Here is a 24,993-nt window from a genome sequence, read left to right on the forward strand (position 1 = left end):
CCCCATTAATTAAGGGCTTTATTGACATTTTTGATGCTCTCCACTGTTCCCTGCTGTCTCTCTTTTTTCCAGGGGAGGCCTTTCCAGAAACTCAATGATTTTCACTAGCTGTGGAACATTCATATGCTTTTATGTCTGTCAGCTTGGGTACAAATACATTTCCCACTCACCCCCCTGCCTTTGTCTCCTGCATCATCATTACTAGTATGGCGAAAACAATAAGGAGAGAAAAATGCTAAAAAGAATGCAGTGCTAAAAAAATGCAATGCTGAAATACTCTAAACCTCCAAAGAAAAATGCAACCTTAACTTTCTCACCAGTCTTTTAGAAGCAGTGAAGAGAATTGTTAATTGGTCTTCTTGGATATATGCCAAAGAGACAGACTGCTTCAAAATGGTAACTTATTGACCTTTTCATGGGTACAAGATTATTTATCTGGCTCTCATTAGGGAGAGCTGTGGCATTGTCTGTTTAATAATGTAGTGATGGCTTTTCAAACCTATTTTCTTTCCAAAATTAGTTCTCGTGTGTAATGTGTCCTTTGGTTCTTTTTTTACAGTGGATGTGTCGACGTCCTGTATTAAGCAATCTCAGCTTAAAATAGAAAGATTTAAATGTAACACTCCTTTCAGATCAATTTTGAGGGCATACAGCTGGATTGCTGGAGAGGAGGGGAAATCTAGGTCGCAAAAGCATGCATTTTATCTGCAAAATAGTTTGCATTGTGGAGAGCAGAGCCCAACTCCAAAGTCTTTCATCTGCTTGTACCTGCCTGATTTTATTTCTTGGAGGACCTGACACGCACGTACCTGGCATGCTTCCTAAACCCAAACCTCTATTTGCTGCAGATGCAGCGAAGTCCACAGGATCACTGACCCTTTGCATGGAGTTGGCTTTTCAATAAAAAGAAGCGATGCTCCGTTCCTTCCTTTTGCATGGCAGCCTCACAGTTAAAGACTTTGCCCCAGAAGTGGGTGTTGTGGATTATAGGCTCGGTTTAGCCTGCAAGGCTGGGACACAGGAGCCAGAGGAGTCTCTTGCTGGAGTCAGGCTCATATGCAGTATAAAGTAACCAACGTGATTAAGGGACACAAAAATAACGCTTCCTGAGTGATGTTGTATTTATCTCTGCCTACCTTGGGTTTGCAATTTAGTAAATACCCACAATAAGTTGATGAGGTAAACTGCGTCCCCAGTTTTGTCAGAGTAGCTCCTACCAATCTGGTGTAAAGAAGAGCAGGCATGTTGCTATATCTAGATATAAGCAGCCAGAATCTTCCAGGAATTAGTTTGTTTTTTTTTTTTTTCCTTTCCTCTACTGATCATGGTGCTATGTTTTCTTAAGTGCTGACTCCAGTAAGCCTTTTCAGAAAGACAATTAATGCTTTGGAAAGCAGCCATCAGTCGTCTGAAAAACAGGTTCTTACTGAGCTGTTTATGCATGGTAAGCGGGGACTCAGTTGTAACACAGATTAAAGAGGACACTTGTTTAAAGTGAGGCTACTTAGGATGTATACGTTATATGGTAAATATATTGACAAAACTGTCCTGCAGGAAAGATATTCAGTAAATTGGATTATCTACATCCTAACAAGATTATCCACTTAAAGGCCTCTGGAGATTTGCTGGTTGAATAAAAAGAGAGGGAAGATCTAGACTGCAGTCTAGCTAAACATTTTTTTAGTTCTTTTTCTGCAATTAATTAAAAGAACATCCTCTCCTACTCCCAATCACCGCTCTGTGCCTCTGTGCAATCAGTGCTTTGTGCCACCTGTAGATTTACTTTAATATATAATGATTTGTCAAAGATGCTTTCTTCTTAATCTCATGCTGTTTGGTTGACACCAGTACAAATTGAGCCCTGAACACTCTGGGATTATTGGAAAGATCAGGGCTGTGGCATCACCAAAGGCTTTGAACACGTTATTTCTCACATGTATGGTGAAAGACCTACTAACCAGTGTGGCATTTGGGTATGTTGGGAGTAAGTTGCCATTGGGAGCAGTGTTTGAATAGCATATGTTAGAGTACCATCATCTTTCATTACTGCAACACGAGGATTGAGATTTTCTTGGGAAATAAACTACTGTAGAAAAGAAAGCTTCTCATGTCTTCTCCTCTGTCCTGCATTAACCACACATTAATTGGCAGCAGTTTTCTTCTTCATTTACCTACTAAAGGAAATGCATGCCATAATTCGTATATAGCGAGTGGCTCTTAAAAACAATTGCATGGATTTTTAGCATATGACTCAGTTAAAATTAAAGGCAGCTTTCAACTAAAACCCTGTGCATCTCCCATAATTTAGAGAGTATCCTTTAAAATACTGTAAGGGGGGAGTTACTCATTCTTCTTCTATTGCTTCTAATTTTTTCGGCTAACTCCTTTTACAAAGTGGAAGTGGAGAAGTACTTTAAATAATAAGGGCCTTGTGAAATCCACCTGCTTCATTAATCATGCTTCCTATTTAACGATATGTAATGCTTTTTCAAAGGTATTTTTGTAGAGCTTTCTTGGTCACATGTGACAGCTGTTATTTTTAAGCTAATGCAATGTCAGACCACTCTGACTCCTGAGATGGAACAGTCATGACATTTCAGCAACTTTCCTAAATTGGCTTCTTGAATATTCACTATACTTCTTCAATTTTTTCCTGCGTATAATGCATTGTTTTTTGTTATGAGACAGATAACAAGTTGGCTTTTCAACATCTGAGGATATCCAGATACCACCTCAGGTAGCTCAGAGCAGTGCTTACGCAAGTGAATGACTATTTTACGGATTTACGTGTCACCCTGAGTGCCCAAATGTAGGATTTGGTTGTCACATGGAGGTGTTCAGTTTCAGTTCACATTATGAAACCTGAAAGGTTGCAACTCTCCTGAAATAATCTGGTTTCATAATAAACATCAAATGAATGCTGTTACTTTTTTGCAGTCTCAACCAGTGCTTTTCATCACCACTCAACTATTCAGGAATGAATCTGCAAAAAAAAAAAGAAAAAAATTACATTCAGTAATGAAAGAATATTGTTCTGTTTAAGTGCCAGGATAAAAAATACTTTCTATATACTACTAAGACACTCCTTGAGGCGCCAGTATTCTCAGTGAAAGGTTACTTTCTCTACCATCTCATGTATTAAAAATACAAAGATATAACTAAACATTCAAGAACCCAAATTTTCTCTTTGTTAGGTAGACTCAAAATGAGACATCTTGGTGACTGGGAAAAACTCCCAGCCGGTCAAAGCCCAACCTCTTCCAGGTCTTCCTCCCTCCTTCCAGCCATCAGCAGCCACCAGCCATCTCCTGCTGCATGGCAATATCATGTTTGTCCTGCCCTTGCTACTGCTCTGGATAACAAAATTTGCTTCAATTAGATGTGGGGCAGCTCTGTGGATACCTGTGACCGTGTTTCCTAGCTGGTTGTGGGCACGGGGTTGTCCTTCAGAGTCAGTATTTCTGGGATGGTGTTTCATGGACAGGAACCGCACCGTAGGGGCCAGTGATGCTCCACGTGGTGGGAGCGTGGAGGTGGTTAAATATGGAAGCTCAGGCCCATTTCCAGTCACACAAACTGCTGAAATGTTTGCCTGTGTTCAGCTCCTCACTATTGGAAGTGCTGGGGAATAAAGTGTTCTAATTCTCTCTTACTTTCATGAAATAATGTTATTTCCAGTGAAATTAATGCATTCTCTGTTGAGTAGAAGGTTAAAATTGTGGTGAGTTGATACTTTTGTCTTAAAAGAGCTACTATGAAAATAATTATCTGTCAGCGCAGTGGATTTCTTAGAATATGGTTGGGAAATTAATACCGACAGTTTTCTGAGATCATCAGGAGGGACCGTGTAACTACCCAAGGTAGGGTTTCCCCCTTGAGTTTAGTGGGGCAGAATTCAGCTCGTGCTTTAGAGAATAACCTTTTTACCTTACGATGTTAAGTTTCATAAGAGCAAACACCCTGTTTGTGGCTAAATTATGCCTTTTGTGGCTACCGTTTCAAGCCCAGTGTTCTTTCTTCCTTGTTAATTATTGCTACGTACCCAGAGCAGAGCAAATAATCTTCATCTGTGCTCTCCTCCTTAGGTTAATATCAAATACTGGCCTTCGGTTTTTACCTGCCCTCCATAAGGTGCACTCTTTCCAGAAAGTTTTACTGTAAGTTTTAAAGTCTGCTTTTCACTTTTTAAAAGCTCTCTTTGAATGTTCTCCTCTTCCAACAAAACCTTTCAAGACGTGAATCCCCTTGTGTTCGCTTATTAACTTCATGGTAGTGTTTTGGGTTGTAATTTTGTAGGCATTGATGATAATGTGGCCCTAAAGGTCTCAGTTCTCTCTAGATCTTCCTTCTACAAAGCATTATAACTTGCACTTTTACAGACCGCTCTTCTTTTAACTGTGCTATGATTGTGTGCCTGGATGGCCCAGAGGACTGATAACAGCCTTTTACTCCCCTTTCACCAGTTGAAATCCAAACCAGGCTGGTGGCAGGGGAAATTTCTTGCCACCTGGTGACAGTTCTCTGGCCTCCATGGGAAGAGTTGCTGATCTCGGAGCTGTTTTCTGTGGAGAGGCGGTCACATCACAGAGAAAAAAAAATTAAAAAAAAACAGAGAAATATCTCTACCATGGTCTTTTTTTCACTGGGACTAAAACTGTCCAGAGAATGAAATATTTTTTTTCTATGGAAAATTCCAGTGCCTAATGGGGAAAAAAATATTTGTGTAAAATTTTGTGCGTGTCATGGTTTAACCCCAGCTGGCAACTAAGTACCACGCAGCTGCTTGCTCACTACTCTCCACCCAGTAGGATGGGGGAGAGAATGGAAAAAAAAGTAAAACTTGTGGGTTGAGATAAAAACAGTTTAATAAGACAGAAAAGGAAGAAAATAATGGTTAATAATAATAAATAGTAATAATAAAGAATTGGAGTATACAGAACAAGTGATGCTCAATGCAACTACTCACCAGTCACAACTGATGCCCAGTTAGTTCCTGAGCAGCAACCTCCCAGGCCAACTCCCCCCAGTTTATATACTGGGCGTGATGTCACATGGTATGGAATATCCCTTCGGCCAGTTTGGGTCAGCTGTCCTGGCTGTGTCCCCTCCCAACTTCTTATGCCCCTCCAGCCTTCTCGCTGGCTGGGCATGAGAAGCTGAAAAATCCTTGACTTAGTCTAAACACTACTTAGCAACAACTGAAAACATCAGTGTGTTATCAACATTCTTATACTAAATCCAAAACACAACACTATACCAGCTACTAGGAAGAAAATTAACTCTGTCCCAGCTGAAACCAGGACAGTGTGAAAGCAAGCTTTTTGTTTTCTGTAAAAGCACCTTTTTTTTCTGTAAAAAAAATGCATATCACAAAAAGCTTGATTTTTTTTCACTGAAAAAGACCATAACATGAATTTTTTCAATCAGTTCTTAGTATAATTGAAAGTAGAAAACCCAGGAGATAAGCAACTATTTCTTCTCTTCCTTTGGACAAGATATACTGTTAATGCACAGGCAAAGTTCTGCATGTTCAAATCTTTGATTAGAAGATTTCAAGCTGCGGAAGCATCGATCCTGCAATTGTCTTAGTAGTGGCCATTAATATAAATAAAAATGCATAGAAAACATAGAGGGGGATGCCTGAATATAGTATACACACATATAAGATAAGAAATAAATTTCTGTAATACACTTGACATACGTAATTCTGAGAACTGCACTTCAGGGCTCCCTGAACCCATCAAGCAAATGCAACGGATACAGAGCTGCAGAGCGTTCCTCCCGTATAGCTTTATGTTTATCATCAGTCTTAACTAGACTTGATTTATTGTGTCCTGCTGAGCAAGAGTTAATTTTTTTTCAAGGTGAAACTCCTCACCTTCCTGTGAGAATAAGTAGGCCTTGATACTGCTTGAGTCCCAAACTAGACCTTGGTTCAAACCCTGGCCCCACTGAGGTCAGTGAGGAAATTCCCGTTGGCTTCAGTTGTGCCAATGTTTAAGTCCCAAAGATAGGTCTTGATGGGTCACTGATGTTTATAAAGGGCTCGTGCAGGTCCTTAGCAGAGGGATACGCTTCGCTTGTGTGGGTGCTGCGCTCCCTCCCTATTCCTACCTCTACTGACCTCAGTTTGCAGAATGAGGCCTCTGTGTAAGTGTCACTTAATGCAGAGTTGCGGTCGTACTCAACTGTCAGCATAATTTTGGAACCGCGCTTAATTTCAAGCTTTGCAGATAATTAATTTCATTCCGTGCTTTCCAACAGAAACAGCATGAAAACAACCATATACCCAGCCTAAATTATGAGTAATACTATTTAACTACTTTGCAGTCTATTTTGAGCAAGCAACAGAACGTATATCTGCCATTCCTTTTCCCGCATCAGTCGAAACTGCTGAAAGACTGAAATGCCTACTTGTCAGTTCAACAAACTGCATTGACAGGGGTCCCACGTCTTAAGTTCTTAAGCACATGCAAAGCTTATAAGCAGCCCTGTTGACATCAGCAGGGGAATGACTCGTGGGCTGGTAGGTACCCTGCTGAATCAGGCCAAAAAGGCTAATGGCTTTTCCTTCTTCTGGTTGGGAGGCTGCGAGAAGGGGTGGCCTCGCAGCCCCTCAGCTTGCAGTTTCTGGGTAGTACGTTTGCTGGAGGAACTGTTTCGTCTGCCTCAGAGTTATGAGACCTGAGCTTTTATGCATTTTAATGGCTTCAGCCTATTTGGGAGGAAAGCATGGGGGTGTTGGAAATGTTTTGCTCCAGCCTTTTTTACGTTTATGCTCTGCAGACAAAATGTCTTAATGACTTAAGTCGTTACCCTCTGTTTCTAATACTTCCTCACATTGAACATAAGGAAAAATACTGTGTTTGAAATAGCGTATCGTATTGAAGGGCTCACAGAGGTACAAAAAGATGTAGCTTCTATTGTTTTTTATTTTTCAGAGATATTCAAGACAATATCAATATACGTACCATTGAAAGAAATTCGTTCACGGGCCTGAGTTCTGAAAGTGTGATTCTGTGAGTAAGACATAGCAAATTTATTATTCTCCTTGTTAGTTCATTTCTTTTCCAGAAGAGGGTCAAGGGAACTAGGGGATGGGCACTATTTCATACGCTTCCAAATTCAATTTGAGGTTTTACATTTCTCCCCTACCCCTGAAATCTCTGCATTCTGTTTCCCTGCCATGAAAAATGAATGCTTTTGTGGTTTTTTGTTGTATTCTAGTCCTGCTCTTTACTTTAGAGGCACAGCACAGAGCAAATTTAGTAATTACTGATGCCAAAGTTAAACATAGTCCACCTACAACAACAGTTCTACGTGATACAAATTGTGTTCAAAAGGATGGCGTGACTCATAAATATTTACATTCAGACAAATCATTCAAAGATGTTTATTACTCGGGCAAAATACATGTAGATGTTGTGGAAATGCGGTATATTTGTACACAATGTTAATGCATTGATACAGGCCGGTTCACAATGCAGTTCAAGCTGCACGGTTAGATGACTCTACATTTGACTTGAACAGTCATGTATTTTAATGAACTACTTGGCTTCCTTGATCCTTTCTGTTGGTATATCAAAACGTACTGTTTGCTTGCTAACAAGCTGCCTTCCTTTCACCTAGCCAGTGGCCAGACTGGAAAAATTTCCCAATGTGTGTGCAGTTTACCTTGCATACTGAAGTAGACAAGCAAGATCTGATTGACTGATTGGGCTCACGTTGATTTTGGTGGGAGCAAGGTCAGACCATCAATATTTGAAGAGAGGCCAGTAACAAGTCACTTAGCTGTTATCTCTCCTTTTTCCCCATCAGTTATGCACAACCTGTATCTGCAAGTTCCCTGAAGTTTTAAACACACATACACGTTTCTCAAATATATATTCAAGTAATGATACCCCAAATGCACTGGTTTATCTTTTCTCCTGTGATGATAATATTTGCTGCTCAGGTGGGACTTTGTATTTTCAGAGCACTGCGCAACAAGTACTGTATTGGTTTCTATAATACCACTAAGGAGTGAGATAAAAATCCCAGATTTTTACTGTGATTTGACCTCTCTGTGCCACTTGAGCAGCATGAAATTGGCTTCCCCTCTCTCCCCAGGACATCCCATCGCTTATATGATTACTGCCAGGGTATCGAAGGATAGCCCTCTCTGAGGACTTAAGCCTGGTTGCTTGCTAGCAAAATTGGCCTGGGGGGTGATCATGTCCTCTTCCAGCTGCTTTGCCTTGCCTCCCAAAACAGCCCCATGGCCGCGGGCTTCCCCGCGCCCACCGGTGTGTGCAGGAGCAGCAAGGGCTGTGCAAGTCCTGACTCCGCTGCAGCTCTCCCCTGGGACAGAGGTCCTGCGTGTGCTCTTTGAGAGTCCTTGATGAGGCTTTCCTTGTGCTGTGATGATCTTACTTCATTTTAGACCCTAACCTGCTGGTTTTCTCTACAAAACTGAAGTCACTATGCCATGCGACAGAACGTTACTGTTATAGCAACATCGTTTTGTGAAGCCAGGCATGTCAAGATGGCATTAAAAACACCCAGGACCCACTGAACCCCCACATTCTAGGGAGACACAATTTTAGCAGGTTTAGCTGTGGCAAGCTTCAAGCCAGTAATTTGGATTGCATCTGATCTTATGCTACGCGTGGGCTCGGCACAGACTGGAACTGTGGATACATTTGGTAAAAAAGTGCTAGAAATTTATGGAAGAAATTCACCTTGCTTCCAGGTCTGCACGCCACTTAGAGCCTAAGATAGAGCTTTTCTGCCCTGAAATAGGGTGTAAATAGTACCCCAGGGGCAGTGGCCTCCTGCACCGGGTGAATTTTAAAATGTGTTTTAAAAATACCACTATAGCCATGAAATGCTGAGTAAAAGCCCGTATGTCCAAGCTCTGGATCTCTGCCTCCATTGTCACTTGTTGCTAATGTAAGAGTTAGTGGAGTCAGTAAGGATGCTGGTTGAAGTGAGGGAAGAATTTTTCTCAGCAGAAACTTGTCCATATGTAGTATAATGAGGTCTTGGGATTTAGGTAATTTTTTTTTTTTCTCTTTTTACTACTTGAATGCAATTAGCCAGGTGACAGGAGTGATACACATCCAGTCCACACTGTATGGCAACAGTGACTCTGATTTTACGACCTTAGTATCTCATTGCGTTAGCATCATGTTCGGTGAGAGAACGCAGTAAGTGCTAATACTGTGATTAAAAGCATCTATATCAGCCTGGCAGCTACGAATGGATAAGATCAATGTAACATAATAAATGTTTTACGTGCTATAAGCAGGGACACGTCTCTCCTCTGTGCCTGCTCACTCATGTCTAATAGCGCTTGCAAGTGAAGGGGACGGTGACAGTTCTCCTGATCCGACCTGACAGACATTATAGACACGGAGCTGTGTACGTCTGCCTGTCACGGTCAAAAGGGTAATCCTTTCAGCCAGACCCATAACTGATTTTCATGCTGACCTTAGCTCACCACCTCAGACCTTAGATAAGAGGGTCACTTGCATGCTCAGCTTTCAGTGTGAATTAGAAACCAAACGTCCAGGTTTGCTGACAGTTTAATTAAATCAGGCCATTTTTGCCATCAATCAGACCTGTCATTGCCTGTTGGAGAGGGCGTGAGTTGCAAAGTGACGTTTAAAGCAAGATGAAGGATTGCACCGTAAAGATGATAAATATAACTGACCCAAATGTAAATTTTTAGGACCGTGAAGGGAAGAGAGGGAAGGACGTTAAACGTTAATTAGTTAATGCACTACAGTAAAAACTTGGCGGAAAGCCCCAGGAGCTTTGATTCCCAGGTTCACTACCTGTGTCTCCTCTCGGGGGAGGGAACCCGAGGAGGTGGGACTGGGGCAGCAGAGCAGACAGGGAACGTAATCGGTCGAGGCAGAAGATGTAGGAGGAATCCAGCTGCTTCCCGGGCGGTTTGGCACCACCGCCAGCCCCCCCGGTGACGGTCAGCCTCCCTCCTCCGCCTGCCCCACAGAGGACGTAGGAGCATTGCAGACGGTGGTCTTTTTTCCTAAAAACTGGTACAGGTTAAGCCATGGCCCAGGGTTTCAAAAGCGTCTTGAAAAAAGTAAAACTAAGTGACACTGACAGCACCAGCAGGAAAGATCCTGGTCTCACCCCTCCTGGCATTAGCCTGGAACAGCCTCACTGACTCCGCTGCAGCCTTGAGCAGCGCCAGCATCTTCATCAGCTCTGCCCTTGCCTCAGAAACTTACTTTAGCTATCGTCTCTGACAGTAGCGCTTATCTGCCCTATTCATGTCTGCACTTTCCAAAGCTTTCCTCCAACTATTGGGATCTCACCAGCTAGTTTCACCATTTGAATATCCATTTAATAATTTTATTTGTTTGAGATCCCTTTGTACTGATTTGAATTACATACATTTCAGTTATGAAGCATGAATAAGAACACAACTCTTTTTTTTTTTTTTTTCCTCTGTTGCAGATGGCTGAATAAAAATGGGATTCGGGAAATTGAGAACCATGCGTTTAATGGAACCTACCTGGATGAGCTGTAACTATTTCCATTGTTTACTATTCTGAAAAGCAATCATTAGAAGGTAGTAACTGCTGCAAGCTATTTTTTTAATCTCAGATTGTTTTAGCATAAATATTGTTGTGTTTTTCAGAAATCTAAGTGATAATCACAACCTAGAAAAATTGCCAAATGAGGTCTTCCAAGGAGCCAATGGGCCCGTTGTTTTGTAAGTAATACTCAGATATTATTTTTCTCATTATTAACTCCCTAGAAAAGAACAAGAGAACAACATATGAATGCCAGTCTGGATTTCAACATCTCACAAATCTTGGAGTTCGGAACTGGAAGTGTAGTTCTGAATATAAAAAAAAAAACAAACTGGGAGCCATAACTGAATTTTCAGTCTAGATCCATGTTTTCACTTTGTCCTCAAGTTTTTGGGAGTGTTTGGATCCAGGGATTTAGATCCAGATTCCTCTCCACAGTTGATTAAGCTGTGTAAGAAAGTAGTTCTGCTTTGTTTTTTTCCAGAGAAAAATGTTGTTATCTTTTTGTTTGAGCAAAATCGAGAATAGGTGAGTGGGTCCTCGGTGCTTAAATCTGAATTGCTTACCACTGAAGATCTGCCCCTGCATTTCTGAAGATAAAATCCCTGCCCTACAGGGATATGGATTGTCCCATCCCCTGTAGAGATAGGTATGAGATATAGCTCACACAGTTACAGCAGGATGTCTTTGGTGGGCGATAAGCTGGAAAGCAAGATCCCAGCAGTAGACAATTCAGCAGTAGGATGCTCATGGATCTCAGTCTCCATTACCTCAAGCCACGGTTTGCCATGGGTCTGAAAATGCCTGTGAGTGTGCACAACTGCTTGCACTTCTGAGCACAAGCCACAACACATAAGAGCTGCAACAGAGACATGGGAGTCTTTTTTTTTTTTTTGTCTCACCAATTCATCAGAGCCTTTCTGTCTTCCCATCTATGCTGCATGTCTGGAGACAACTAGGAGTCACCCAGAAAGGGTGAAAAGGGGTCACTGGAGCTGTTGGAAGATTTTACACAGAGGTCAGAATGGTTAGAAATCTAAAAAAGAGGGAGAAAAATGTCTGGTTAATCTTAAGTTCAGCTCAGAGCTCTTCTGAAGGCCTTTTTTCCACGTTGTGGTGGTCAGTGCACTTATGATATAAAGAGCTATCGTATGGGCTACTGCATTCTGCTTCACTGCCGTCACTCCCTCAAAGCGTCTTCCTTCTTTGGAAAAGACTGTCCGTGGAGCATCTTTTCAGCAGTAATATCATAGCCGTCTCTTTGGAAAAGCATTGTTTTCTGTAGCAAAAAGCAAATGCATTTTCTCTGCAAGTTGTAGCTGATACAATCATATTCTGGAGGTTTATCAAATTGATTTGGCTGTAGTTCAGATTCATTTGATTGTTCAATTTCTAACACCAAGTTATTTGTGTAAGAAGTTTTCTGTTCCATTACCAATACATCCACTACTCTATGGATGGGAAATTACCTTTTTACCCTGACTGAGATCATGAAAGAAGAGTCTTCTTACTCATCTGTCACTGTAGTGTACACCAGGAATGCGTTTTCACTTGTGGAAATGATTGATCCATAATCATTTCTTTGCTGGGACAAATAGCGTTGTTGCAATCAAATCTGTGTTGCAGACTGTGATGTTTTATTAGAATGAATGTCAGGATGTTTTAACGCTTGATGTCCCTGAACCAGTGTTCTACGATCAATTAATACCAACTTCTATTTTATAACTCATCATATCAAAATAATGTGAAAGAAACACAAATAGTAATGTCAGAAAGCACCAATCTCAGCCCTTTTACAGGCTACACAGTTTCATGAATCAATTCCTCTCTCAGGCTTACTGCTCTTAACTGAATTAGAATATCTCTTTTGGAAAGACATCAAGTTTTGAGTTAAAGGATTTCAGCACTGACAGTAGGCAAGTAAATCAAATGGCTAATTACTCCCCCACACCTATACATACTCCTTCTATATAGAAATACACTGTATTTCCAACTTGGAGTTTCATAGCTTCAATTTTCAGCCTTGTTGTTTCATTTAACCATTTTCTGGTGCTCCCAAAGCTGTAGTGGCTTACACCAACTTTTACTGAAGTCCTTAGGAGTTCTCTGGCTAAATCCTGACTCTGATGTGGTCCATCCTATCCTTGAAATTTGTCTTCAGTGGGAAACTCACATTACAGGGGCCACGGGAGAGCTCCAGTAGATCCCCAGCTCAACAGCTGAGTCCCTGAAGTACAGCCAGAGATCAGTTTAGATACAAGCACGGAAAAAAATGTTCTCACCGATCAGTCTACACCTCTCTGATCCCTGCTCCACCAGCCGTTTCTTGCTATTTCTGTACGTGCCTTTCAAACCTCATCAGCTGGTCAGTGTTTTTGCTAATCCAACAGAGACTCCCAGTGGGAAAGGGAAGTGATTGGAAGAGAAGTCAGATTCATTTTGCTCCTCCTGCACTGGCTGCTGTCAAAGTTGATGACTAGCAGCCAAGTAGTAATAATACAAGAACACGTATTGCAGTCACCGATGCTTTCTGGTTTGATTTCCTACAGCCACATGGTTATTTAATTTATCAAGCCTCTAACTAGAGATCAACATCCCAAAGAATCTCTGCACTGAGGTCTGTGTGTGGTGACTCAGTGGAGTAAGATACTAAAACACACGCACAATGTCTGTGTTTACTTGTCAGTGGTGTATTGATAACTATCTGTAACAGACACACCAACAAACCCCACATAGGAATATGCAAAGCACTTTCCCTAACTCTCTTCTGTTTATGTACAATAATGAGCACAAAAAGAAAAAAAATTTAAAAGAAGAAGAAACTATTTTCATGGAAAAATATTTAGTATTTATGAAATTATTTAGAGAAGCCCAGAGATCGGGTAACATTTTAGCTATTTTTAAGTCTAGGTGATATTCGTATTACTTGTTATTTCCACCCAGTGTAATAACGGTTTGGACTCGGTAAAGGTTTTTAGCTAACAAGCCCCAGAAAACATTTTCCATGCTCTTGTTCAGAATTATGAGCCCTTGTGAAGTTTCACAGGCTCTTAATGATGCCATGAGTGCTGCTGTCTGTGGATTTAGGCTGAAAACTGCTGTTTAGTTGTTGAGTCATGAGCACATACTCTAGGTGACAGTTTTCATTAGGCAGCATACTAAGGGCAATAGTCTGTCCACGAAACAATCGAGGTTGCTCGTTGCAACCTAATTACCTCTTCGAGGGTCTAAGTCAGAAATCGATAGCCTAAAATTTCTCGTCAGCTGCTGCTTTTAGCTCCTGCGAGAAAAGGGTCAGGCCCCGAAGGACCTCAGGACCACAGCGTGGCTTCTCTCACCCTGACCTGCAGAAGTTTCTGACTCTACTGGTCTGTCTTGCCCTCCCAGTAGCAGTCATGGTAGCGGACTGGGGTCTGCGTTTGCTCCTCTGCTGCCACCGTTCACAGTCCAGTTGCTGACGGTGGTACATTCCTCCAGAACCTGGATGAAAAGCCTCAGCTGGGGGGCACAGCGTGGACACAAAGAGCATCTTTACCCACTGCCGATTTTACTAACTGCTTTATTAGCTGCCTATGAATTTGTTAGGCTTGGCCACCCTAAGCTAAAGACCTTGAGTTCAAACAGCCAGTTCCTGGTATTAATTTTGTTTCTTAGAATGGAAAACAGAGGTGCAAATGTGCGTATGGTACATAGCAGCTGTCTAAACTTTATTACACGCTGCTAAAACCTGGTCTCCCCCTCACGTGGCCTCACTCTGCTGCATTAATACGATAATAAAAACAATTTGTGCATATTGGGTAGTAGAGATCAAATAACATGTTGTCCTGACATCATACTGTTATGGATGAATTGGAAACTGTACCTTGGAGGGGGCATGGAGAAAATTACGAACATTGTCAGTCCAATTCCTTGATTAGGGAAAATTCCTTTCTTTTGTCAGAGAATAAAGAGCAGAGCAGCCTCAGCCAGCACTGCATCCTGGATCAGTCTCAATCCATAAGAGCCCAGGGGCTGAGGGAGGACAGGGTAATTTTGTGCACTTCATTTTTACTGTTGCTCTTAAGAGAGAAGAGTGTGCTCTCCTGCTGTCAGGAGCTGAGGGACACAGTTTGTGCCTTAGTGAAGAAAATGGGGGGACATTTTGCCCGAGCTGTTACACGCTAGTGCCATGGGGATGTGTTCCCGAGTGTCGCTTAGCCTGGAGATGGAGCACCCTTGGTCCTCCTTCCCTTTCCCCACCTGCATGGCACAAGTCAAGATTTAGTGTTTGCACAATGTATTTCCTTTAAAAGCCCCGCTAATGCTTTCTTTAATACATTTATAGCTGCTGCTTCCATCTTCGCCTTCGATAGCCTGTCCCACACGGTTAATTGCCTTCCACACAAACACATCTCTCCTAACCTCCTGTAATCTTGCCCCTTTCTTCGCTTCAGTCTGTGCTCTCTTTGTTTTTTAAACCTCTGGAAATGTTTTGTTAGTTTCGTTCCTCACAGTTTGAAACGCATCACCCCTGTCTGTCTTTAATCTCTTTTTCTTCCTAATGAGTACAAAACCTGATATCCCCAACCTTTCCTCACATCTGTACCCTCATGTGAGCTTCTCTCTTTGTGTTTATTCCCTTTTCCGCAGTAGCCTTCCCATGATGTAATGTTCATGTAGCAAACTTCTGTTATGAGTTCATCAGCCTTTTTTATCCTGTAACAGTATTCTGGGATGATTGTTGCATTTATTGGGTATTTACTAAACCCAGTATCATATGGCGCTAATGGTTTATGTCCCTGTTAATGCTTACCCAGAGGGTTATGGGATTATTTTTTTTTTCTTTTTTCTCAGACCAAGCTAACATCACTTGATTTTTGTTTGCAATGGATATTAGCTCAAGTTTCCTGGAGGAACACCTAATTTATCCCTGGATCCTCTTTTCAGTGTAGATTTCCAGCTGATCTCTTTTCAGACACTACTCTGAGATTGAATAGGACAGTCTAAAACACATATCCACTGTTGAGCAGAAGTAAATTTGCTTTTTACTGAGATTTCCATATGTTTTCTTAAAGGGATATTTCAAGGACAAGAATCAGCTTCCTGCCAAGCCATGGATTAGAACTCATTAAGAAGCTAAGAGCAAGGTCTACATACAATTTAAAAAAGCTTCCTGATTTAAGCAAATTTAGGTCTTTGATTGAGGCAAATTTCACCTACCCTAGCCATTGCTGTGCGTTTACAAACTGGAAAAGACAAAAGTAAGTGATTTCATTTGTTTTACTTTTTGGTGCTTCTCAGCAGTTCATAGTGAATTAAATAAACTTCCTCAAAATCTGGATAGAAAAGGTGTCTCCAGTGCAGGTAAGTAAATGGATAGAAATAAATAAATACACAATACATACAGGTTTATGCATGCTATACAGTGCACTGCCTCTCTATTACAGGGGAGTAATAAATTTTGATAGCTGTGTTAGCATCAGCGTTTTCCCCAGCTGCAGCTCTAGCCCCCACCTGTCAGGTCCATCTTCCACCGGGACCTGCTGTCCTGGATGAGCCTGGAGCCACGCTGAAGACATTCAATGGGAAAAGTTTGGTAACTTTTCGGGAGGTAGCTGGAGGGAAAGCTGTGTTTGCAGAGAAGCTGGTCAATACTTGGCCGTCGATTCAGGAAGGTAATGGGACTGCTGAGTGATCTTAAGTTCTTGTCTCAGAAAGCTACACCGATGTTGGAACACTGTCCAACCAAGCACCACAGATACGTTGTCTCTTGAGTCTACATAAACAACGTTTTTGGACATGATTTCTGAAATGGTTAACCTACAGCAGACCCCTCTCACCCAAATCAACAGAGGGGGAGTGGGAGGGTGGGGTGTCTTTTTAGACTCCCAAAGTAATTTTCCATGCTTGTTTTAATTTTCCATTAGCAAGTTGCAGCGAGACTTCAGGTATCAATGATGCCCATTAAGTATTTTCAGATGCTCAGATAGACTTTAAATGTACACGTTAACTAATGAACCTTCTGAATTTGTGCCACCGGAAAACATGAGGAACTGGTACCTACGGAAACCCCTGTTATTGTCCGAAGTTCTTCCTTTACTGGATGTCCTCAAAGGCTTGGAACTTGCCATGGCAGAAAAAAAAAATTGTAGATCGTTATTATAATTCAAGACATTGTCTTCAGAAGTTGCCTAAAACTTCAAAGAAAAGTAAAACCATGCTGAGTAAGCATAAACTAGTAGTAGCTTCTATTTTAATACTTATAATAGTAATTTTTTTTACTTTAAGCATTGTATTGTTACCAGGCAATGAAAGATATCTGATCTTGCTTGTGCCGATAGCTAATAAATATCACCTACATGTGTTTGCAAAACTGTCTGTATAAGGAGCGCAAGTCTGGTGGTAGAGACTGCAGTGATAAGGGAAGTATCCGACAGAATCCATCCGCTATTGCCCATTTTTGATCCAAAATGCTAGGCTTCTCATTAGGATGGTTTATCAGCAGGAGACATCTTCACATACTTCCGCAGGCTTATGCAGCCAGAGTGCTTGGTAGCTTGCTAAGTAGAAATGCGTCCGGTCCTTCCAGCACTGGAGGCAAAGTGGTATTTGCCAATGAGTCCAATGGAAGCGTGTTTAGTCCTGAATCTGCAAAGGGACCTTGATATCACTGTGATCCATATTTTTGAATCTTGGTTGCTTGGGCCAAATTAGGACCCAAATCCCAGAATCCATACCTTAAATTAGGCAACTGGACTTTTCAAAAACAAAGTAAGAGTTACTATTGAAGAAAAGCTACAGGAGGAAATGGCCCTAACCTTGTGGTGAGCTCTCAGTATCTAGTCCCTCTCACTTGGGCTTTAAATAACATCCACGTCATGCTCGCCCCAGGGAATTGAAGCCAACAGCACTCACTTCCCCCTTAGTATAGCCTCACTTTTGGAAGCCTCTGCCCTGGCAGGTAAGAAGCCAAGGAGGACAGAGACAACCTTTCCCACAGCCTGGGCAAGTGTAATTTTGCAAAGAAATGCCAACAAACTGTGCGGAGCTCACGTAACGCAAGTGCGGGTGGCCAGCGAGCTGGGCTGGAGCATCACATGGCGGTGGGGTTGCTTCTGGAGCAAGACTGGTCACAACTTCACAGTCCTCTTTAGTATCAGGTGTCATGCAATGGTAAGAAATAGTATGCAAGTTGGAGATGCTCTTCTTTATGATATATGATTACTTCAGTGAATGTGCATGTATCACCCTGGTCAACAGAACAAAGTTGAATGTGTTTATATATGTCTTTAATAGTTACCAGATGTATCTTTTACAAAATATTAAGCATAAATGCAAAATTATTAGAACCAATTATTTAGATCAACCCTTCCTGTTAACTGCTTTAAAACATAATTAAAAACGGTAATTTCTTTCATACAGTCCTGTGTCTTGTACTGAAATTGGTGGGAGACCGATATCCTCTCTCCAGCTTAAAGTGAGAAAATGGATGAATTTTATTTCAGTTTGAATACTGAAGGTATTACCCTACGCTTCAGCAGAGATTAGTCACACATACAGTAGCTACACCCGCTTTCATTTCAAAGCAGTTTTCCTGACAGCTGGCACAAGCTGCGTGTGCACTGAAGACTGCTTAGGTTGTTTAAGAGTTATTAATAGTTTGCAGTGCTTGATTACACAACATGTATTATTTCTCTGGGGAGAGCTGTGCTCGGTTCAGTGCAGCGGGCGTTACTTGTCGTGGTGGGAACCGCGATGTCACCCGACTCGCCGTGCACCTTCACAGGAGACGGTCGTTCTCCCATGGCCGTTTGGGTCTCAGAATATCTCCAGGTAGTCCAGGGAGGATAAAAAGGATGCCTCGTCACCCCCAGAGGTGCATTTCTAAGGATCATGGCAGCATTTGGTGTTCATGTGGAAAATCTGGGAAGGAATTAAGACAGGGATGTGTGGCCCCTTTCCGGCTGCCCCGATTGTGCAAGATTTCCCCTCTTTGAGACTTTTGCAGCACTCAAGAACCTTAGATAAAATAATTTGCCGTAGTGGATCATGCTTGATCACCTCTCCCAAATCTGACTGCACCAGTGAACAGGCTCTGTTGTGATAACAAAAAGCTTTAACCTGCTACAGCAGCAGTGCTTTCTAAATTTTGGAGGATGTCGCATCAAGCACAGCTCCGCCAGACAGAGACACAAATTAAAATGCAGGCAATTTCGATTTTTTTTTTTTGCCATTCCAAGAAGGATTATATGATAAATATTAACCTGTAGATTTATCATACTGGACTATTGTGATGCTGGCCTAACAGAAGGTAAATCACTCTCTTAGGAAAAGCCCAGTGCAAGTATGTTGAACTCCCCTCACATTTTTCTGTGACTGGAAAATAATATCCTTGAAGTGCGGATAGCGCAGAGACTGGATGTTAAAATCCTCAACTTGACATAGACTATAATGAACTTCAGCAAGTTTTTGGCTTTCTTTGACATAAAGATCCCCTTCTGCCTAAAAGAATGACATTGATATGACTCTGTCCTTACACTTGATCATTATTCTTTGGAGGAGCTGTCACTTGAAATCCTACTTTAAAAAGCATGGCAGCGTCAGGAGTTGTGTTTGGGCCTCGTCTCGTGAGAACATAATATCAGTTGCTCACAACTCACTTGATGTCACTTTTCAATGAGGATGATTGGTTTGAGACAGGGCTTAATGCAGAACCTAGGTCGGGACTGTTTATTCTGCCAAGCGTGTTTCTCAGCGCACAAGATCCTGCTGTCACCGGATCCAGACAGAGTGCATAAAATAACCGCTTGTACAAAGGTAGTAATTTTTGTCTACTTTTGTCGGAGCACTCTGCCAGTTTTAATGTTATTCTTTAAGTTGTTCTTTCTCTAGCTTGTTTTTCAGAGGGTTTACATGGGCAAAGCTACATTAAACAGTAACAGAGTGTTACAAATAGACTGAATAAATGACCTGTGTTACGATACCTACCATCTCAAAAGGAAGCAAGGACCCATCCCTTGCCAAAAACTGTTTTAGCACCTTGTTGCTCTGAATGCACTGTACAGCCCGAAGGGCAAATATCCCAGGGCAAAGAACCGGTAAGCAGTCAGTACCACAGGACGGCTCTTCTTTCCCTCGGGAGTTTGCAACTGCCCATCTTACCTGCTCACGGTACGGGTAACCGGCCGGGAGACTCCTCGCCACCCATCCTCGGAGCAAACAGAGCAGCTAACACCGCGGGACCTTGGTTTTATTTAGGACCGCCGGGTGCAAAATAATTCAGGAATGAATAAATTGTAATAATCAGAAATATTTAGTTAGCCTTACATAGCAGTCTTGTCAGGGGATAGATTTAGCTCCAGGCAGTGCCTCCATAATTTAGGAAAAACGTTTATTTTTAACTCATAGCTGAGAAATGATTGGATAAAAACATTTCCCTCAGTTCTTTTACAAAGAACCACCAACTGAAGTAGCTTTCAGTGCCCTCAAGTGCCTGTTGCACTAAAAACTGAGGGACTTTCTTTCCCGTTATTGCTCCTTGGAAGCATATAATCCCTTTCAGCTAGAGAACTGTTGATATATGGATCAATACGCTGGACCCCTCACTCATCCTTATGCGAGTAGAACACAGGGGAGCAAAATGTAATGCCTTGTTATTGCTGTTGTGACCTCCATAGTGCATATTTGACCTCACAGAAAATCAGTTTTCTGCCTCAGTTGACAGGCAAGATAAAAAATATTGATAATAGTAAAGGATGTTCAGAACCTCATAGGAAATGTCCCTCACCTTCTGGTACTCGGCCTTCATTAGTTTTCCTTTCTTGCAAACCTTTTAAACTCCATTTTTGGAAAACGTAGTGAGTGCACAAAGTCAAAGGGTAAAATTAGGTTACAAAAAAGAATTCTCCCTTTTAAGCTGCTACCAATTGTTTTAAAATTTCAACCTAACTTGCCTAGAAAGCTCTTCTTTCAACTGTACTGCAAGTGAGGGTGGAAGATAAGCTGGTATCCTATCCTAGAAATTATACACCTAAATTGCTGTCTAGGCTGTAGACGAAAGTGGGCAGAGCTGAAATGTGTTGGTTTTGCAACACATTTTCCACTGGTTTATTCGCTAATCCAGATTAGGTCTGGATCCATTTTATGCAAAACTGTGGATGCAAGTTTCTGGGCAGCAAACTTCAAAGGTGGCCTAGGAGAAGCAATTATTAAAGTCTGACCCTTTATTTCCTGTTGATATGCCTTGATATTTCTTAGCTTGATGGAGGTGATCATCTTTTTATCATCTCAGCCAAAACATTTGTTTCTTCCATTGGTCTAGGCAGGGAGAAGACAGGCATGGAGTTAGTACTTTAGGAAATAAAGCCAAACACAAAACTGTCAAAAAATACTAGTTTTACCTTCAAAGTCATTTTTTCTTGAAACTCTTTTCCTTTATTTACCTTTTATCCTGAAAATTCTCAAAATGTTTAAAAAAGACTTTCTGGCAGAAACAAACGCAACTACTGTTTCTATAGAAATGTTGGTTTGGTGTGGCTTGGCTTGGCTTCACTTTGCTTGGTTTCTAAACCACCTTCTTTGAAAAAGCAGTTTTTAATCAAAATATTATACCATGTCTTGTGGTTATATCTGTGTTGGTACCTGGCTTCTAGATATTATCTGGAAGCCTGCATGAACTTATTTATGCTATTTATTTGTGTTAATGGCCAGATACCAATATGATACAGGATACTGAAAACAAATGGCAGAGACTGGAGTTGTTCTGTGCCCTGAAGGATTTACAAGACTGAATATGGCACACTGACTGCCAAAACCTTCAGGAAAAAGGGAATTCAAGAGTAATACCAATGGATCTAATGGATACTAATACTAAATCACAGTAGTGTTACTGTGATTATACAGACTCCTTATGGGCACAGCTGAATTGACCCATTCTTCAAAGTTCAGTCTTATGTAGGAATTTATCATCACGTGTTTCCCCAGTGTAAGAATTAGCTTATCAATGACAGGTTATGACGTGAGAAATTTGGTTGAAATAAGGGTGGCTTCTTACAGAATGAGCCTGTCCAGGCGGATAATTGTCATAAGTGTTAGTAAAGCAAACATCAGGCTTTCCTTTCCATTACATTTTATGATGTTTCCAAATAATTTTCACTTTCATGTAATATTTTATAAATAGGGATCAGTCACCCTATTAATTTCAAGCTCTGGGGTAGTCTGAATAATCAGCTAACCAGAAAAACCGAGCTCTTAGTGGAAACTCAATGATTTCCTATTTGTTGTATGCCTCATGCTGTGTCTCCTAGTTTCCAACTCTACTCTTTTTATGATTTCAGCACCGAATTACATCCGATATGTAGCATATCTCAGGTGAAGCAAGACCTTGATGAGCAGCCTGGCGATAAGATATATAGACGATCTGCAGCCGAAGATTATATTTCCAACTACGGCATAGGATTTGACCCAGCAGAGAATGAATTTGACTATGGTTTATGCAATGAAGTAGTTAATGTAGCATGCTCACCTAAACCCGATGCTTTCAATCCATGTGAAGATATCATGGGATACAACATTCTGAGAGTCCTGATATGGTTTATCAACATTTTAGCTATCACTGGGAACATTGTTGTCCTCGTTATTTTAATAAGCAGTCAATACAAATTCACCGTACCTCGTTTTCTAATGTGCAATCTTGCATTTGCAGACCTCTGCATAGGTATCTACCTGTTGTTTATTGCATCTGTAGATATCCAGACCAAAAGCCAGTATTACAACTACGCCATAGACTGGCAGACTGGGGCAGGATGCAATGCTGCAGGATTTTTTACAGTGTTTGCAAGTGAGCTCTCAGTCTACACGTTGACTGCGATAACTCTGGAAAGGTGGCACACCATCACCTATGCCATGCAACTGGACCGCAAGGTTCGATTCCGTCACGCTGTGATTATAATGATTTTTGGCTGGGTGTTTGCTTTCACAGTGGCACTTCTTCCCATATTTGGAGTCAGCAGCTACATGAAGGTCAGCATCTGTTTGCCCATGGATATAGAAACACCGTTTTCTCAGGCTTATGTTATATTTCTTTTAGTGTTGAATGTACTTGCATTTGTGATCATATGTGCCTGCTACATCTGCATCTACTTTACTGTGAGAAACCCTAATGTCATTTCTTCAAACAGTGACACCAAGATCGCCAAGCGCATGGCCATACTGATCTTCACGGACTTCCTCTGCATGGCACCAATATCTTTTTTTGCAATATCAGCCTCACTCAAGGTTCCTCTCATCACGGTGTCCAAATCCAAGATCCTTCTGGTTTTGTTTTACCCCATCAATTCCTGTGCTAACCCTTTCCTCTATGCCATTTTCACCAAGACTTTCCGCAGGGATTTCTTCATTCTGTTGAGCAAGTTTGGTTGCTGCGAAATGCAAGCCCAGATTTACAGAACAGAGACCTCCTCGTCTGCTCATAATTTCCACACGAGAAATGGCCATTGCCCTTCTGCTTCAAAAAACAGTGATGGGACTATTTATTCATTGGTTCCTATGAATCACTTGAACTGAAATGCTTGCATGAATTTGTGTCTGAGGCAGTGTGATAATCACTTTCAACTGTGAATTTGAATAATGACTTCAGCATAGCATGTAAACTTATTTTTTAGGGGAAAAAAAAATTATTTCCACTTTGCTATTTTTGTTCAATGAACAACTGTCAGAGATGACACATCATCTTCATCAGTTCTTGAAGGACAAAGAACAAAACTTCAGTATATGCTAAAGTGTCCTTGTAGAATTGTCTCAAGAAATAAATGAGATTATAAACTGGTATCTCCCACCATACAGGCAGAGATTCTCTTCATTCTGGCAAGATGTTAGCTGCTTACTGAGAATGAAGTAGTGGTTATACACAGTTGAAACAAAAAAATATGTAGCATTAATTTTTTTATTTGTGAAGCATGTTATAACAATGACAGATAATTAGTTCTTTTCATTAATCATATCTCCTGCAGTTAAAGAAGACAGAAGGCCAACTTACAGTCCTCCTTCAGCATAGACTTACTAGGAATGAGAATATCTTGCGTTGTTTCCATTTCTGTTCACCACAGCAGAGGGGCAGGAGGTATCTCCAGCTACGCTGTTTGCTGTCCACACTGCATGGACCTGCCTTACTCGGCACAAAAGTGTCACTTTGGGTAGGATACTTGTTGATTTAGACTGGCAGGCTCAAGGAACCAGATTTCATTTGCGTTTGGATCGAGGAGTTTGGTTTGGTTTGGGGGTTGTTTTCAAGGTGAGAAAGAGCAAGAACAAGAGCAGGAGAAACCCTTCATAATAAGGAGGATGTTTTCTCGCGTTGGTCTCACAAAGTTGGGTTGAAATCATTTATGTGTGGCTGGTGCTCTTGGGTATGGCAAGATAGGCCAACAGGCTGCTCCAACACAATACCTGAGGCAGGTTTGTCATTAGGGCAGTACTAGTCCGTTGCATTGTCTGGACTATGTAAGGGCTGGCGGATCCAGATATGAAATGGAGATTTCAGATTTGAAATTTTCAGATTTGAAAACCGGTACAAAAGTTTTTGTGAAATCCTAAAAGTTCTCTTTCCCTTTCTCTTCTAAAAAAAAAAAAATCCTTTATGTGCACATTATCAGATGATGGTCCAGATTGAAAGGCCTGAAAGAAACCATATGTTGCATATTTTGAAATAACAAAAAAGACAAAGGTCTTAATCAAGTTTTCCTGATTTTACAGAGTTTTTGAATAATGTCTCAAAGAACATACAGACTTTTTACATTATTTAAATACCAAACTTTTGAGGGTTAATCATTCCCAATCGCACCAAAGATTTAGGCTTCGGTAGGGTTTTCTCATGCTGGTTTTGTGTCTATGTGTGGGTATGTGGACATAAAGAAAACACCAGGATAGGAGTCCAGGCTTCATTCCCACCTCACAGACAATTCACAGTTTTTCCCCGTGAGATTATAAATCTTTGGAGTCTTCATGGTTAAATGTGATGATCTTCGAATATTTCCTGCCTACAACTCCTAAAATTTCAGTAACAATTCTTGATGCTTCTATCCATAATTTCCCCTGTCATCAGCTTCACATTTCAGCATCTGAACCTGATGTGAATAACTACAGGAGATGATTATTCATTCAGTCCTAGCCAGGGAAGGAAGTATCAGCTCCCTGGTACGTAAAACAGGGGTGATCAAAGATAGTGTCATTTTGGCAGGGGAAATTTCATTACTTAACACAAGTCACACTCCCTCCAAGATCCAGAAAAAAGAATCAGAGAGCAAAACAGGAGAAACAGTCCATCTCTGGGAAGCTCTTCTGACTACTCAGAGGAATTATTTCTTCACAAATGCTTTATGTCATATACAGTATACCAGTGCGCAGCCATTAAAATCCATCCTGATGGAAGTGTCTGAATGACGATGTTCCAAAATGACAAATATTCTAG

General features: G+C 41.3%; 1 protein-coding gene across 1 annotated transcript in view; it reads left to right on the forward strand.

Annotated features, from left to right (window-relative positions):
* Positions 1–23,627, forward strand: part of FSHR (follicle stimulating hormone receptor) — an 80,909-nt gene extending 57,282 nt beyond the window's left edge. Inside the window, exons 5-10 of the mRNA XM_069799925.1 lie at positions 4,086–4,157; positions 6,942–7,019; positions 10,468–10,536; positions 10,652–10,726; positions 15,602–15,787; positions 21,863–23,627. Coding sequence (XP_069656026.1) covers positions 4,086–4,157; positions 6,942–7,019; positions 10,468–10,536; positions 10,652–10,726; positions 15,602–15,787; positions 21,863–23,090 — 1,708 coding nt within the window. The 3' untranslated portion in view covers positions 23,091–23,627. The remainder of the gene's footprint in view (positions 1–4,085; positions 4,158–6,941; positions 7,020–10,467; positions 10,537–10,651; positions 10,727–15,601; positions 15,788–21,862) is intronic.
* Positions 23,628–24,993: the final 1,366 nt, after the last annotated feature.

This window comes from Haliaeetus albicilla, chromosome 13 (assembly GCF_947461875.1).
Source record: "Haliaeetus albicilla chromosome 13, bHalAlb1.1, whole genome shotgun sequence".
In the NCBI taxonomy this organism is placed as follows: Eukaryota; Metazoa; Chordata; class Aves; order Accipitriformes; family Accipitridae; genus Haliaeetus; species Haliaeetus albicilla.